Genomic DNA, 16,461 nt, shown 5'->3' with positions numbered 1-16,461 from the left:
TTTTGTATAATTTCATAGTTTATGCATTATAGTTATAAAAACAAATAAATTTAGCCACTCACATAGAAATCTTAGGCCTTATCCTTTTCTTACAGTTTTAGGAATTTTAAAAAATCGTAAAAAACCTTATTTGTGCTGCAAATAATAATTTCAAACTCAAAAAGTAAATAGTCAGTTCATGCTTTATAAAGCCTTGTCCCAATATTAATAGTCAGTAGTAAGCAGTTTATAAATACAGCTATAAATAGCTTGTTTTTGGTTTATAAGCACATTTATTAAAAAGGAGAGTAAAGGATCAGTTATCTTCCTATGAAAAATAAAAAAATAAAAATAAACAAACAACAACACAGATTGATACAGAACTCAGAAATTCTATTGTGGATTTATGATAAAATCAGCCTGTAAATGATTTCATACTCCTCCAAGAAGACACAAGTAGTTCACACCAAACTTTTTTTTTAACATGAATCCAATATACTGAAGATGTTAAATTGCGAATGGGTTTAGGATACCTTAAATGGTGTGGCCATAGCGATTTATTAAAGTAACATAAAAAAATACAATAGTTATTTTACTATATCTTTAAATTTTTTAATTCCAAACTCTTCATAATTTTTTATATACGTAGAAGTCATCATTTGAAGGAACCACAGTAAGTTTCAAAGCTTTATCATTTTCAAGAGCCAGCAAAAAATTAAAACTATCATAACTTATAAATGAAGCTTGCAATTCTTAGTACCAATAATGGCCACCTGATGGAGCTATAGGATCACTTTTAAATAATTATTGTAGAAACAAGTATGATTTAAATCATTTATAGAAATCTTTCAAAGAAAAATAATATGAATTTTATGTATTTTACTGATAAAATGACCCTCACTTAATTAGAATAACAAGCTGAAGTATTGTGAACTGTATATTAAGAATAATTCTTTATAGGCTTTATGGACAGATACGTTTTGAGTGACTCTTGAAGGTTCAGCACCACATCCTCTTTTACCACTGTTTAAAGAATTTATCTTACAGAACAGATGCGAATGAATTTTGGATAGCTTGAATGGTTTTGTCGTGGTGATTTTTTGAAATAACAGTAAAAAAGGAACCAGTAAATGTCTTTTATTTTTTTAAAGTGCAGCTTCTAAAGACTTCAAAAAAATGTACACATAGAAGACAAGTCATTCTGAGCAAATATGCATAGTTTCATGACTATACAACACTATATGGATGATAGAAAATTAAAAAACTATCATAAATCTGATGTCACTCAGTCCCACTGTCACTGTGGGTAATGTGTGTGTGTGTGTGTGTGTGTGTGTGTGTGTGTGTGTGTGTGTGTGTGTGTGTGTGTGTGTGTGTGTGTGTGTGTGTGTTAAGTGAATTAGGTGTGAAACTATCAGGGAGCATTTAGTCTCCAGTGCCAACATTTTACAGAACTGCCACTTTCCTGAAGTCTCAGAATTACAATGTGTCAGGTTCTGAGAAATCTAAGATTCCAAAAAATGATTTAATTAGAATACCATGAAGTATTGTGAAATACTATATATTAAGACTTTATATATAGGCTTCATGAACAGATTAGAGTGACTCGTGAAGGACCAGCACCACCTACTCTTGTCCGATGGTTTGAGGAATATATCTTCCAGAATCCGGGATTAAGATTTAGGAGCTCATTTTTATTCCACCTCCTTTCCTGAAAGTCTGTCTTGCAGAATTGACTAAAAATTAATCTTCACATTAATTCCTAATTATTTTGCAATTCTTTTTGTCAGTTCTTCTTGACCTGTTTTTTTCTTCTTCTTTTCTGACCTCATGACCCAGTCAGCATTTTTTGTATAATGGTCAAGTCTTAACTTATCCATTTCTGTATTGCATTTGTGTTTGATATTTCTCATGGGTATTTCATAATTTTCGACTTTACAGTTTGAGTTAAAACTCTTTTTTAGTGCATTCCATCTGCAAAAGAAAACATGCCTAATAATTCTACACACATGAATATAAAGTGTTTTTCTCTTCCAGCTTTCCTGGACTATTGTATAGCACTTATAAATGATTAAATAAAAATAATGGTAGTTATTAAGATTGATATGGTTTGGAATTGGTAAAATGTTCTTGGAAAAAAATCACAATAAAACAATGTTTTAATGTTTAAGTTTGGAATATTAACTGACATGAATGAATGCTATATAAATATTGTTCATGTTAACATAATGTTTATAAATGAAATCTTATTGTAAAGTGTTACTAAAGTTATAAATATATATATATATATATATATATATATATATATATATATATATATATATATATATATATATATTGTTCTGTGAATGTAATTTTAAAGTCTAGATGATTCGGATTAACCCTTTAACTGCCATATCCTTTAAAACCTCACTGCCAGAGGGATATTATGAATGCATGTGCCCGCTGGGCACACTTTACCTGATGCCACCGGGGTGGCGATGGCATTGGTGGCTTGAGCCCGCCATCGCTGCTTGCAGCTATATTTATTCTTCTTCTTCTTCTTCTCCCGAATGAATCGCATTTTTGAGGGCTTTAACATGCTCAAAAAGTCATGAAACTTTGCACACGCGTCAAACCTGGTGAAAATTTTCGTCTAATATAGGATTCAGAAGAGGGTGTGGCAAAATGGCTCGACAGCGCCACCTATACCAAGAAAATCAACAGCCTTCCAGCTATGTTTCACGTACATGCATGAAAATTGGCACACATATGTAACACACCAATACCTACAAAAAAGACTCTTGGAGCGAAATTCTAAACCCAACAGGAAGTCGGTTATTTTTAATATTATGAGCATATTTTGTGTAATTTTGGTCATTTCCATGTGTTGTATTTTAACGAACTCCTCCTAGAGAGTTCTTCAAATCAACACCAAATTTGGTATGCCTAATCTAAAGACCTTTGCGATGTTAAATTGCGAAGATCTTGAGTTTTCGTTGAAGGGCGTGTCCGTGGCGGCCTGGCGAATTTCGATGATTCGCCATGAAAAATGAAGTTGCTATAACTCACACATACAATGTCCAATCTGCCCCAAACTTCACATGTTTGATGAGACTCCGAACCTGAACAGATTGACATGCCCATATTCAGTTATAGTCATAGCGCCACCTATTGGCAACAGGAAGTGACATATTTTACGCTGCGACGAACTACTCCTAGAAATTTTATGACATCAATGTCTTTTTTGTGGTCAGTCTAATCTAAAGGCCTGTGCGATGTTCAGTTGTGAAGATCTTTAGTTTTCGTTAAAAGGCTTGTTCATGGCGCCGCGACGAAGTTCGATGTCTCGCCATGGGAATAAAAGATGTTATAACTCAGGCATAAAATGTCCGATTTTCCCCAAACTTCACATGTGTGATAAGAGTCCTGGCCTGAACAGATCTGTAGGCCAATATTCCACTGGGTGTGGCAGAATGGCTCTATAGCGCCACCTATACACTTTCAACGGAGTGCGCCTCGAGCTATGTTTCACGTACATGTACAAAAATTGGTACACACATGTAACACTCCAATACCTACAAAACAGTCTCTTGGTACGAAATCCGGATCCCAACAGGAAGTCAGTTATTTTGAATTTTCCCTTCAAAATTGGTGTTGTTTTTGCCATTTTCAGGGGTTGTACTTTAACGAACTCCTCATAGAGATTTATTCAGATCAACACCAAACTTGGTCAGTGTAACCCAAAGCCATTTGCGATAATAAATTGCGAAGGACTTGAGGTTTCGTTAAAGGGCGGGTCCATGGCGGCCTGACAAATTTCGATGTTTCGCCATGAAAAAGGAAGTTGCTGTAACTCAGACATACAATGTCCAATCTGCCCCAAACTTCACATGTTGGATAAGACTCTTGACCTGAACAGATCTACATGCCAATATTCAGTTATAGTCATAGCGCCACCTATTGGCAAAAGGAAGTTACATATTTTACACTGCGACAAACTACTCCTAGAAATTTTTGACATCAATGTCTTTTTTGTGGTCAGTCTAATCTAAAGACCTGTGTGATGTTTAGTTGTGAAGATCTTGAGTTTTTGTTAAAAGGTGTGTCCATGGCGCCGTGATGAAGTTCGATGTCTCGCCATGGGAATAAAAGATGTTATAACTCAGGCATGAAATGTCCGATCTTGCCCAAACTTCACTTGTGTGATAAGGGTCCTGGCCTGAACAGATATGAAGGCCAATATTCCATTGAGTGTGGCAAAATGGTTCGATAGCGCCACCTATACACTTTCAACGGAGTGCGTATACACTTTAAACTGAGTGCGCCTCGAGCTATGTTTCACGTAAATGTACAAAAATCGGTACACACATGTAACACACCAATATCTACGAAAAAGTCTCTTGGTACGAAATCTGAATCCCAACAGGAAGTCAGTTATTTCGAATTTTCTCTGCAAAATTAGTGTTGTTTTGGCCATTTTCAGGGGTTGTACTTTAACAAACTCCTCCTAGAGATTTATTCAGATCAACACCAAACTTGATCAGTGTAATCTAAAGCCATTTGCGATGTTAAATTGCGAAGGACTTGAGGTTTCGTTAAAGGGCGTGTCCATGGCGGCCTGACAAATTTCGATGTTTCGCCATGAAAAAGGAAGTTGCTGTAACTCAAACATACAATGTCCAATCTGCCCCAAACTTCACATGTTGGATGAGACTCTTGACTTGAACAGATCTACATGCCCATATTCAGTTATAGTCATAGCGCCACCTATTGGCAACAGGAAGTGACATATTTTACACTGTGACAAACTACTCCTAGAAATTTGATGACATCAATGTCTTTTTTGTGGTCAGTCTAATCTAAAGACCTGTGTGATGTTTAGTTGTGAAGATCTTGAGTTTTTGTTAAAAGGCGTGTCCATGGCGCCGTGACGAAGTTCGATGTCTCGCCATGGGAATAAAAGATGTTATAACTCAGGCATAAAATGTCCGATCTTGATCAAACTTCACATGTGTGATAAGGGTCCTGGCCTGAACAGATCTGAAGGCCGATATTCCATTGGGTGTGGCAAAATGGCTCGATAGCGCCACCTATACACTTTCAACGGAGTGCGTATTCACTTTCAACGGAGTGCGTCTCGAGCTATGTTTCATGTACATGTACAAAAATCGGTACACACATGTAACACACCAATATCTACGAAAAAGTCTCTTGGTACAAAATCCGAATCCCAACAGGAAGTCAGTTATTTAGAATTTTCTCTGCACAATTGGCGTTGTTTTTGCCATTTTCAGGGGTTGCACTTTAGCAAACTCCTCCTAGAGATTTATTCAGATCAACACCAAACTTGGTCAGTGTAATCTAAAGCCTTTTGCGATCTTAAATTGCGAAGATCTTGAGGTTTCGTTAAAGGGCGTGTCCATGGCGGCCTGACAAATTTTGATGTTTCGCCATGAAATAGGATGTTGTTGTAACTCAGGCATAAAATGTCCAATCCTCCCCAAACCTCACATGTTCGACAAAAGTCCTGCCCTGAACTCATCTGAAGGCCAATATTCCACTATAATGATAGCGCCACCTGCTGGCAACAGGAAGATTGGCACATATATGGAATAAACATTGATATATTCTACTTATATTTATGAGTTTAAACGCATATTTCTCACCGTTCACCTATTAACTAAAGCCACTCGCTGCCGGTGAGCCCGGGTGCGAGGGCCCGTTCATCGCTGCTTGCAGCTTTAATTCATTTTTGAACTGGAAATGGAATAAAAGGTTAACTTTTCACAAAAAGACAATTCTTTAAAATTCTGAAATAATGTTTAAATAACGTGGTCAATTTTCATACTGTTTTCATATTGATTATTATATAGCAATCCTTAATGAAAATTCTCCTAGTAAGATTTTATTTCGTGACTTTAGGATCTTGCATCTTGCATTGTGTTGGAAAATGTTTACTTAAATATTGTGTAAATTAAAATGATCCCTTTTCAATAAGTTTGAACCCGTCCAGTGGACATAGTATTACTTTACAGAAATTAATAAATTATCCATCAGAACAGTGACAAACCAGACAGTTAGACTTTTATTTAAGAGAAGTTCGCTTTAATTTTAAGAGCTATCGCTAATGCTAATAATGTTTCCATTTTGAATCCTCCCGACCATATTCTCTTCATATGCTAATATACTAATGCACTGAAAGACCAGACATTAGCACAATATTTGCATCTGTTTACCATGCGCTTCAGCAGACACACAGCCTAATGAAGACTGCCGCATGCTTCCAGCACAGCTCAACTAGCTGATGGATAGTTTGAAGGCCTTTCTTGAAAGCTGATGGAAAGCACTGAATAAACAGCATAGCAGGGAGGCATCGCTCGTTTTCTCTTTCTGCTCGTTCGCAGCTAGCTTCCTCTCTGGGGTTTGAAACCTGCACACAGATAATGTGCTGTATTGATATCCTTCTGCTACCACTGTGTTCACAGGGATAAAATTATGGCTTTCTGGCCCCACTGTGAAAACAGGCAGAAAGACTAAAGTCTGAATCAAGGCTGTCAAATTCTTCAGTTTTTTAAAAGATACAAGCGCTGTCAGGTACACAAGGTCGTTAGACAGGAAGAAGGAAAAGAGTTGAACCAAGTTAACTGAAGTCTAAGTAACTGGGCCTGAACCTCACATGGGCTTTCTCTGATTATGTAAGCAGTTCCCAGTGTCTGGATGGGAAGACTGATATCTTTTTGCTGTATTTTATGAGGAATGCATCTGACAGATGCAGAGCTCAGCAGTGCAGTCTGAAGTGCATATTGGGGTCATATTTAATGAGTAGCCTATATAGGTTGTGATGAACTGCAAAAGAAACTGTAGAATACTGCGATTAACTTTAGTTCCAAGGTGAACAGCTTTTTTATGGTAATAGTTATTGGTTGGCATATTTCAATGCTTTAAAATATGGGCTGTGTGTACAGAGATGAATGTGCAATTCCAGGGGCATAGAAATTAGGACAACACACAGAGATATGAAAAGGCAAAGAGAGATATTGGTGACCAGTGAAACCTCACCAGATGGACCTCAGTCAGGGTAGATACCATATTTAATTTGATGTGAATTAAAATGATGCTTTGATCTGTGTTTCTGTCACATGGTTATATTGGGGTTAAAATTTAGAAAGACATATTTTTGTCAGCACCAGGTATACAGTATCTCAGGTTGGACAGATTGATGTCTTTTCCTAACAGTCTCACAAGCTTTTTTTTTTCAAGCAGACATATGTACAGAATCTATAATATCTTTCCTTCTAAAGCAGTGGTTCTCAATTCCAGTCCTTGTGACCCCCTGTTCTGGACATGTATCTCTTATCACTTCAGATGTTTGTTCTATTTGACTGTAAGTTTGGGTGACCATACGTGCCATTTTTTTCTGGCACACAACCTGGCCAGGATTTCTATATTGTCTAATATATCCAGGTTTTGGCTTTGTTTGTGCTGTGCAGACTAATTATTGTATAACATCAAAGTAGCATGAGGGCTATAGAGAGCAGACTGATCCTTGTGATTGGTCTGTGCAGCTCTACCACATCTAATCTGTATGCGTATTTAGATTGCTTTGACCCTTCTCTAGGGATCCCACCTTCTCACGTGCCTCGATTGATCGATTACATACAAGGCCTGCATGTTATTGGTCAAACTACTTTTCAGTCATTACCTTCAGCAAGCATATGGATATTTTAGGCAATATAGAAACCCTGGCCAGGACAGGACCTGTCCTGGATAATGGCACATTTGTTCACCTTACAATAAGTGCCCTGCAAAGTGGACTTCACAGTACCGTATAATCTGCTGTATATGATTCCAGCTCGAAGGGAATGTATATGTTCCATTCAAAGGGCATTAAAATGTGCAAGATGCAAATTTAAATTTTATTTATTTACAGAGGTATATTATGTCACACTTCACACTTCTCGAGTAAGTTTCATCTGTGTGTGAAAATGCTGCAGACAGTGGTGTAGCATAATTCGGTCTATAAATATTCTGAAGTGATGTAAATTTCAACAGATTTCCCGTGCTCATATATATATATATATATATATATATATATATATATATATATATATATATATATAGGAACTATAACAGCAATCTCACAGTGGGGACACTAGTTTTCTCCTCAACAAGATACTGAGTTTATTGGTTTCATGAACTTCTACTTTGTCAGGGAAGATAATGACCATCCATTTGACACAGCTCCATACCTATGTTAAGTGTAATGATGGAGGACCAGAGAGAAAGTGCACTAATGGAAGCTTGGCTGGACACTTTAGTTTCCAGAAACCACTGAGCTGTTAAATGCCATGTGCACTTCAATAAGGGGGCAAAAACTTAGCGTTTGGGGTTTTTGAGGAAGGTTATGGAATATAATAAATAAATTAAATCAAATCAAATCAATGCCCTCTCCTTATTTTTTATTTTATTTTTATACCGATCTCTCAAACCAGGTCACAATAAAGTTGATCGCTGGTAAAGCCGTTCACTTTCATTTTGATGCCTCATAATTAGACACTGAATAATGATGCTTCCTCACACTTCAGGTATTATGAAAGAAGGAAGCAGCAAAATGGCTTTAGAGTTGGGGGTTAGGTGCTTTTATAGGAGTACTTCATGTTTTTATAGAATATTTGCAAGCTTGAATTGTACAGCACCTGGTTACTGTGTTTAAAACAAGCTGATGAGTTTATTTTTTTATAGGATGTTTATGATTGTGTCTGGCAATACTTGCAGTCCCTGATATCCAGAGATCATTCAGTCAGTCCTGCTCCACACATTCAGTCTCTTGCTGGCAGCTAATCAGAAGAGACTCTCAGTAAACACACACAGGTATTGACCGGGGACCCGCATGCTATCTTTCCATTACCCTGAGCTCCTCCTTCTGCTTGGTTTCCTTGGTATGGGAAAGATGAATCAATCGCTGTAGTAAAGACTAAAGAACTTTATTGCTGGTCTGTGTTTAAACTGTGCAATAACTTAGTTATGGCCGGGTGAGTAGACACCAGGTCTTTTATAGCTGGTGCTTCCAGCATTCTCCAACATTATGTACTGACTGTCTTTCTATCTTGAGATCAAGTAATTAGGTGCCTGACAGATGTTTTCATTTCTGATGTTGTTCACAATGGTTGCAGATGGTTGATGAGTTCCCAGAACGGTTAGGGTTGCTTTGATGCACTAGTAGTTATTGCGGCAAAAAGAGGAGGACAGTATTTCTGGTTCAAGTCATGTTTCTGTCCCAACAATTATTAGCCATAATGTTGTTGCCGAATCATCCCAAATGATGAGCTTCAGTAAATGCACATTGGCTCACAGGTCACGAACAGCCGTCTTTCGAAAGATACTTGATGTACAAGCTGCTTTTTGATCTCTTGGGCAGAAAATAGTCTTGTGTCCCTCGATCACTTTGGATGAAAGAGTCTTCGCTTCTTGACACTGGCAAAGGAAGCTCTGAATTTCTATCTTCAGATCAGAGGATTTCACAATGGTAGAGGGAATCAAGATGTTTCCCCTGATGTCTGATCAAGAGATTTGGGGCTAAGTCTGATACTGACCGCTTAAATGAGTAATAAGAAATTTAATTAAGCTCGATTATTTAAAAATAATAATAATAAAATACACACAATTTCATTGGAGGTTTAAATTTCAACAACTATGAGTTTAGTTTTTCAAATAAAATTTTCCCCTCCAAATATTAATAAGCTGCGATGCACTTTGTTTAAAAGTATTTATTTTCTGAGAAATAATAATGAAACTTACTGCAGATCAACTTATTTTTAAGGTTTGTTAAATAAATGTAATACATGTTCCTCACAGAGGTGTATTCAAGTAATTTGAATGAATTGCATTTTCAGTGTATTATAAATACATTATAATACATTAAATTAAAAAAAAAAACACAACATGCCATTTACCCTGATACCATTAACTAGTAGAGACACTTAAGAAAGCTGCTAATGTGTAGAGGTTTATAACGTAAGCATTTTGTTTTGTAGCCACAGAGACCTGAAGCCAGAGAACCTGCTGCTGGATGAGAAGAATAACATCAGGATAGCAGACTTTGGCATGGCTTCTCTACAGGTTGGAGACAGTCTCTTAGAAACCAGCTGTGGGTGAGTCATACTCTGTCTTCCTACAACAATTACCAGTATATGTGAAAGTTTCTCAAAAAACAAGGGAAAACTGCCTCTGATGTTTAAATACACTTCTTACAGTTCATAATCTGGTACAATTTTGCTTAATTTAGCTAAAAACAGTGCATGCTCATGCAATTGTTTGATTCTATTTGGATCAAAATACCAATCAAAGCATAAGGTTTGACTTGCATAGACAATCCCATCACATTAAATGGCCATTGAGAAGAATAGCGTCATCTTGAGAGGATATTAAGATTAATTATCTGGAGAATGCATGAGTTCAAAAACTAGCAAAATAGCTCCCATTAATAGTCTTACGCACAAATGCGCCTGTTGTTTTATTTGCATGCTTCATTTTGAAAAGTCTGGAGAAATGGCTCTATATTAACAACTGATATCTATATCTGAAGGAGTAGGTCTTGCATTGAAACACTCGGCTGGGCCTGCTGCTACTGAAGCACTTCCTGAACTGCTACTATTAATGAAAATCATGAAGATGATGGCATGACCTCACTTAGGCTTTTAGAGTCGCTGTGAATGTGTAATGCATGCCATTAGAGGCCCCATTATCAATGAAAATGAGAGGGCTAGGTGCCGCAGAGCAGAGCATATTATAGATGGGGATTAATCAAGGCTTTTTCAAATCTGCCCAGAGTGACCAGACCATAGCTTTGACTTCAATCTGTGTATTTCTGCTCCTATTAGCCATCACTAAAATTGTGCCGCGTCTTTGATGTTTTCCTTCAATGAAGGCATTTTATAATTATTGATTGCAACTTTCCCATCTGTAGGCACAGGTACGATTTAAAATTTTTCAATTCAAGTTTCAAGTTTATTTGTATAGCGCTTTTCATGATGCAAAGCAGCTTTACTGAAAATTTAGTTTCTATATCTTTAGTAGTAGCTTATCAGTGGGGACTAAGTCCAAGGCTCTCTAGATCCCCCTCCAGAACCTTCATTCAAGTGAAACTAGATTACCCACAATACAGTGCAAAATTCCCTACTATTTTTTTTTTTTTGCATTATTGACACACTGTTTTCCTAATGAATGTTGTTCAGTTGCTTTGACACAATGTATTTTGTTTAAAGCGCTATATAAATAAAGGTGACTTTGACTTTGACTTTGACTACCACTGGCCCTGTTTGGGCGATTATTCTAGGTCCCCAAGCTTGCCAGTTTGAAAATAACATCAAATAAACCTTTCTTTGCCACTTCAGTTCTCTGAGGCATAACCAGCACTAGCTAACTAGCACAAAGTTCAGATTAGCTCACAGTGAAAACCATGCTAATGTAAAAAGAAAAAGTTTATTTAACTTTTTTTTTAACTTTTTAACCAACTTGCCCCTAGTCCGAGCTACAGCGCTTGAGGAATAACAGAAAATATCTTTTCAAAAATCATGAACCGCATCTTGGAGTAGATGAGTAACTCCTCTCCATCAGGGTCTTTTCACAACGGCTTAATCACCTCCTGTGGCTTCCCTGATTTGCCTTATTAATCCTTCCTCATGTTCCTATCATAGGGGATATTCATGACACACATACAGAAATCAGGCTTCTGCAGAAATATTCTTATTTCAGTGCTGGAAATGTGATTGTGGTTTTATTTGTAAGATTATGAGGTGGAGAGTACTGGATCTGTTTATAGTGCACACGTGAATTTCTCAATATGATCTTATAAACATTTTTATCATTAGGGAGTATTGTAAGGTAGTAGTATTGTCACATGAGACTGGTTTTTAGGGTACACATACAGAAATCGGGCTTCATTATTGACTGCAATATTACAAAAAAATGGTAACACTTAACAGTAAGGATAAACTTGTTAACTTGTTTAACATTTTTAACATTTGTTGCTAAATATGGAGTAGATTGTTTGGGAACACTTTACAATGCATTTTAAATTCATGTTACTTAATACATTAGGTATCATGAACTAACAATAAGCAATTATTATTATTATCATTATATAAGTTAATATTAATTTATACATTTAGTAATACATTTTTTTTAGCATTTAGCATATAGCAAGTTGTTTATTAATGCAACTTTTCCACTCAGAATGATTGAGGCACCTGCTATGTGTAAAACGGCCACAGAAGCACTGAAATTACTGAGCGAGAGCATGTTGCATTAACCACTTAATTTAGCATAAAAACCTTGCAATTTGGTGTCGGAAAACAGCAATAATAGCTTTCTCTACAGTGAGCAGTAGTTATTTTTTTAAAGCAGAGAAATTAAACCAATATAAATTAATATATTATCAATAAAGACTTATTTAACACAATGGTATATGACACCTGCAAGGAAACAGGCCTTTATAGAAAATTGGTGTTGAAAAATAGTGATCTGCTTCTGATGATGTGCCATGCCGTTAAAATACATTACACAATTCAGATGATTATAGATCTGTTTTACACACTCCCAGGAGAGAGTCGTTACAATTTAATGTTGTATTATTGGATCATTTGACAACAGCATGTACAGGCTGTTTGTCAGAAAAGATGGTGTGAAGATCCTCATGCAAATACAAGGAGCTATTACTGAATTAGTGTACTGCTTGCTTCCGCAGTGTATAAGCCAAGATTGGGTGAGGATGATGATGACATATTGTCCTGTTTTCTTTCAGATCCCCTCACTATGCCTGCCCAGAGGTCATAAGGGTAAGTACGTGCTCTCAGTGCCATCTCTCATGATGGGACTTCCTCTGAATCGCTTTTTTTTCCCCCACACTTCTAACTTCTCTCTCTCTGGTAGGGGGAGAAATATGATGGCAGGAAAGCTGATGTATGGAGCTGTGGAGTCATTCTCTTTGCACTTTTAGTGGTGAGTGAAAGCTTTTCGTGGCAAAGGCTTCATTCTGTGTCATATAATTCTGACGTGATGTGGCCCTCTGCCCTTACAGTATGTCAAATGTGAGCCACAGTCTCTCTCAGCAGCATGCACTGGAAAAACGAAATCCCCTGTGTTTGAATGAAAGTCTATTAAAGGATGTGGGGGAATCCAGACAAGGATATTTCAGTGCTGCGCTAAGCAAGTGAATTTTTAAAAGAGAAAAGAGAAAAGGCTTTAAGAGAATCAAGGTGTAATACCGGCTCTGTAGTCAGAGCTCAAAAGATTGACGACACCTGAGCTCCACCATGGTTTCTCACTCCAGCTGGTGAATATCAGACATGATCAGAGTGAGATCAGCTCTTTTTATTCATCATGCTGAGCGCTTTATGAATCCACTTTCATCTTCTTACTCTTCCTTACTTAGAATGCAAAAGACTTCGAGCTCTTAGAGGAGGGAATTAAACTGAAATTCAAATGACATGTTCTTGACATATATTTAAATATCAAGTTTATTATATATATTTGGGGTTGGCTGGATTTTTGATGATTTGTTTTGTGCTTACCAAGGCTGCATTTATTTGTTAAAAAAAATACAATAAAAATGTAAATATTGTAATGTTGACATATTATTATAATTTAAAATAATTGTTTCTTTTTTAAAATAAATTGTGATTGAAGAACTTATTCCTGTGATTGCAAAGCTGAATTTTCAACAGCCATTACTCTAGTCTTCAGTGTCACATGATGCTGATTTGGTGCTCAAAAACATTTCTTATTGTTCTTACAGTTAAAAACAGTAATACATAATAAATAGTGTACATTAGTTACAATATACATTACATTATACAATAAATGCATTTGATTCTAAATTGCCAAAGTTTACATACAATATACACCTTTACTAACCTAGCTAAAATGAAAGCATAAAAAATATATATCTAAATTAAAGATAATAACGTGTAAGTATTTGTTCTGAATCCACCAAAAATACTATCAGCAGATTTTTAACCGCTTATGTCTTCACCTTACAGTGATTGGTTGCCAGCCATCCTGCATTTTTACCTCTCATTTGTATAAAGCTAAACATTTCTTAACTTTTTGACGTTCTCACTGCTTACTCGGCTCGGCTGTCAATCCCACAATCCCCAGTGCAAGCCTTGCTGCTCAGCTCCAGTAGAGAACAAACTGAAAATGCCTGCTCACACCAAGCTGCTGGTCAACATTAGGAACCTGGAACTTGTTCTTTGATCTATCAATGCTCGAAGACCTTTCATTAGAGATGCGATCTGTATCCTTTTTTATTTATAATCTCTCTAGATTGCTAGTTTTTGCTTGATTATGTCATCTATTACGTGGCCCTGTCGTTAGTCATTGTATATTTGCATCATTTATCAAGCGCTGACATCTCAGTAGTGTCAGGGGCTCTGATGGGATGCTCTGATGTGAAAAAGATGAAGTGTATCTGGCACAAAACAAAGATAATTTTCAAAGCACAATCATCTCTCTTTGTCAGCCATTTCTTGATTTATTTTGCACCCTACTTCCTGTGTGGATATCCTTCATGAAACTCTCTAAAATATGGTGGGGGTGTTTTATTTTTAGCAAAGAATGCATCACTCCTCTGATGGCTACAAGTTCATACAGATCAAATTATAGTATATGCATCAAATAATTCCTGCTCTTTTGATTCATCAAACAATCCTGGAAAAAACTCTACTGAGGTAGCACAAACGTTTTCAGCATTGACAACCAGAAATGTTTCTTGAGCACCAATGAATCAGATTGGAATGATTACTGAAAGATGATGTGATGCTGAATGTAATGGCTAATGAAAATTCAGCTTTGCCAACACAGGATAAATTACATTTTAAAATATGTTAGAATGGAAAACAGTTATTTTGAATGGTAATAATATTTCACAATATTTCAATATAAAAATACACGTAAATGCAGACGTGGTGAGCATAAAAGATTTTTAAAAATCTTATCAACTCCAAACTTTTGAACAGTAGTGTTCAGGACTAGGGGGACCAAACATAAATTAAGAATTAGCCATTGAAATATACATATTGGTTGGCATTATTCTGAATATTGGGGGGATTTTGTCCCACACAGTATATATAATTGATTACAGTTCTGAAATGTAATACTTCTCTCTGTCAGGGTGCTTTGCCATTTGACGACGATAACCTGAGGAACTTGCTGGAGAAAGTGAAGCTTGGGGTCTTTCACATGCCCCATTTCATTCCTCCAGACTGCCAGAACCTACTGAGGGGGATGATCGAGGTGGACGCCACCAAACGATTCACGGTCAGGGTCCAGCATCATCACACTCAGATTAACAGTTTTATCTTATACCAACATCATTCAGATCTAGTAAAACCTGATACCAAAAAAGATGAATTATCTCTTAAATGGCTCGTGTGGCCTAAGGTGGTGACAGCATTGCACCTGCACTACACTGTCTACAGAAGCTGGTTGGCTTTTACAGTATATTAAGCTGATTTCTATTAAAGAGCGTTATGTGTCCGAGAGCTCCTCTGCTTTTAAACTGACACTCCAGGTCAACACAGAGCAGAACGAATCACCACCCTGTCTGTCCGGATCACACACATCAGCTTCAAAATGCTTGCGTGTCTGCGCTTCTGTCTGTCTCTTTCTTTCTTTCTCTCTTCTCATGGCCTCCTCGTTTCTCTGCTCTTGTCCCTCAGCTACTATTTTCATTGTTTTGCGTCGGTGCAAAACCTTCGTCTTTTTCCTTTGTCTTATAACATGCTGGGGTGATGAGAGGTTTCCAATTCTTTGAAATGCTCCAGTTTCCTATTTTTCTTTCCAGAGAAAACAGATCACTCTCTTCACTGCCTACGTATCTCAGTGATTGAAAACAATAGCGCTCGCCTAGGAAGGATCCAAACATAGCCCATTTCCTGTGCGGTTTGTCAGTTATATAAAAGAGATCTTTTGAATAATTCCAGAGTGGGAAGGAAGTTGATACTCTTTTATTGCCGGTTTGAAATATTATCTTATAGATCCAATTAAAACAATCCAATAGGGTATTGCAGAGTACAAAAAGTACTACTGTTTGACATCTGGACCAGTGTTTCCCAACCACTGAGTTGTGACAGGTTGTCAGATATGTTGTGGAATATTAACATTACATCCTATCACTATTATATTTCATTATTATTATTAATATTATTTTAAATCAGTTCTGTTGGTCATCCTTATGTCTGTTTGTTGGTTTTACAAACATTTAACCAATGAAAAGCATTCAAAAGAGCTTGTGACGGAACGCCGTAACTCCATTGGATCCTCAAACTGTCAGCGAAACCTCGTAACTCCATTTAGAATGATGATATGGATCTCTGCTCTTTTGCAGTGCAAGGGTAAATGAACTGATGATTGAATAAGTACAGCATTTTCTTTATTCAAGAAACACCAAGTCTGTATAGGCTAATGGTGTTTTTTCGGTGTGTGTTTTTTTAATTATCA

General features: G+C 36.7%; 1 protein-coding gene across 7 annotated transcripts in view; it reads left to right on the top strand.

Annotated features, from left to right (window-relative positions):
• Positions 1–16,461, top strand: part of LOC113051327 (serine/threonine-protein kinase BRSK2) — a 152,730-nt gene that overhangs the window by 107,109 nt on the left and 29,160 nt on the right. For all 7 annotated transcript variants that reach the window (XM_026214965.1, XM_026214961.1, XM_026214960.1 and 4 more), the window contains exons 5-8: positions 9,996–10,112; positions 12,764–12,797; positions 12,892–12,960; positions 15,133–15,279. In XM_026214965.1, the coding sequence (XP_026070750.1) occupies positions 9,996–10,112; positions 12,764–12,797; positions 12,892–12,960; positions 15,133–15,279 (367 nt within the window). The remainder of the gene's footprint in view (positions 1–9,995; positions 10,113–12,763; positions 12,798–12,891; positions 12,961–15,132; positions 15,280–16,461) is intronic.

This window comes from Carassius auratus, chromosome 32, assembly GCF_003368295.1.
Source record: "Carassius auratus strain Wakin chromosome 32, ASM336829v1, whole genome shotgun sequence".
Lineage (NCBI taxonomy): Eukaryota > Metazoa > Chordata > Actinopteri > Cypriniformes > Cyprinidae > Carassius > Carassius auratus.
Note: the sequence above shows the minus strand (reverse complement) of the source record. Positions and strands in the feature narration are given on the sequence as shown.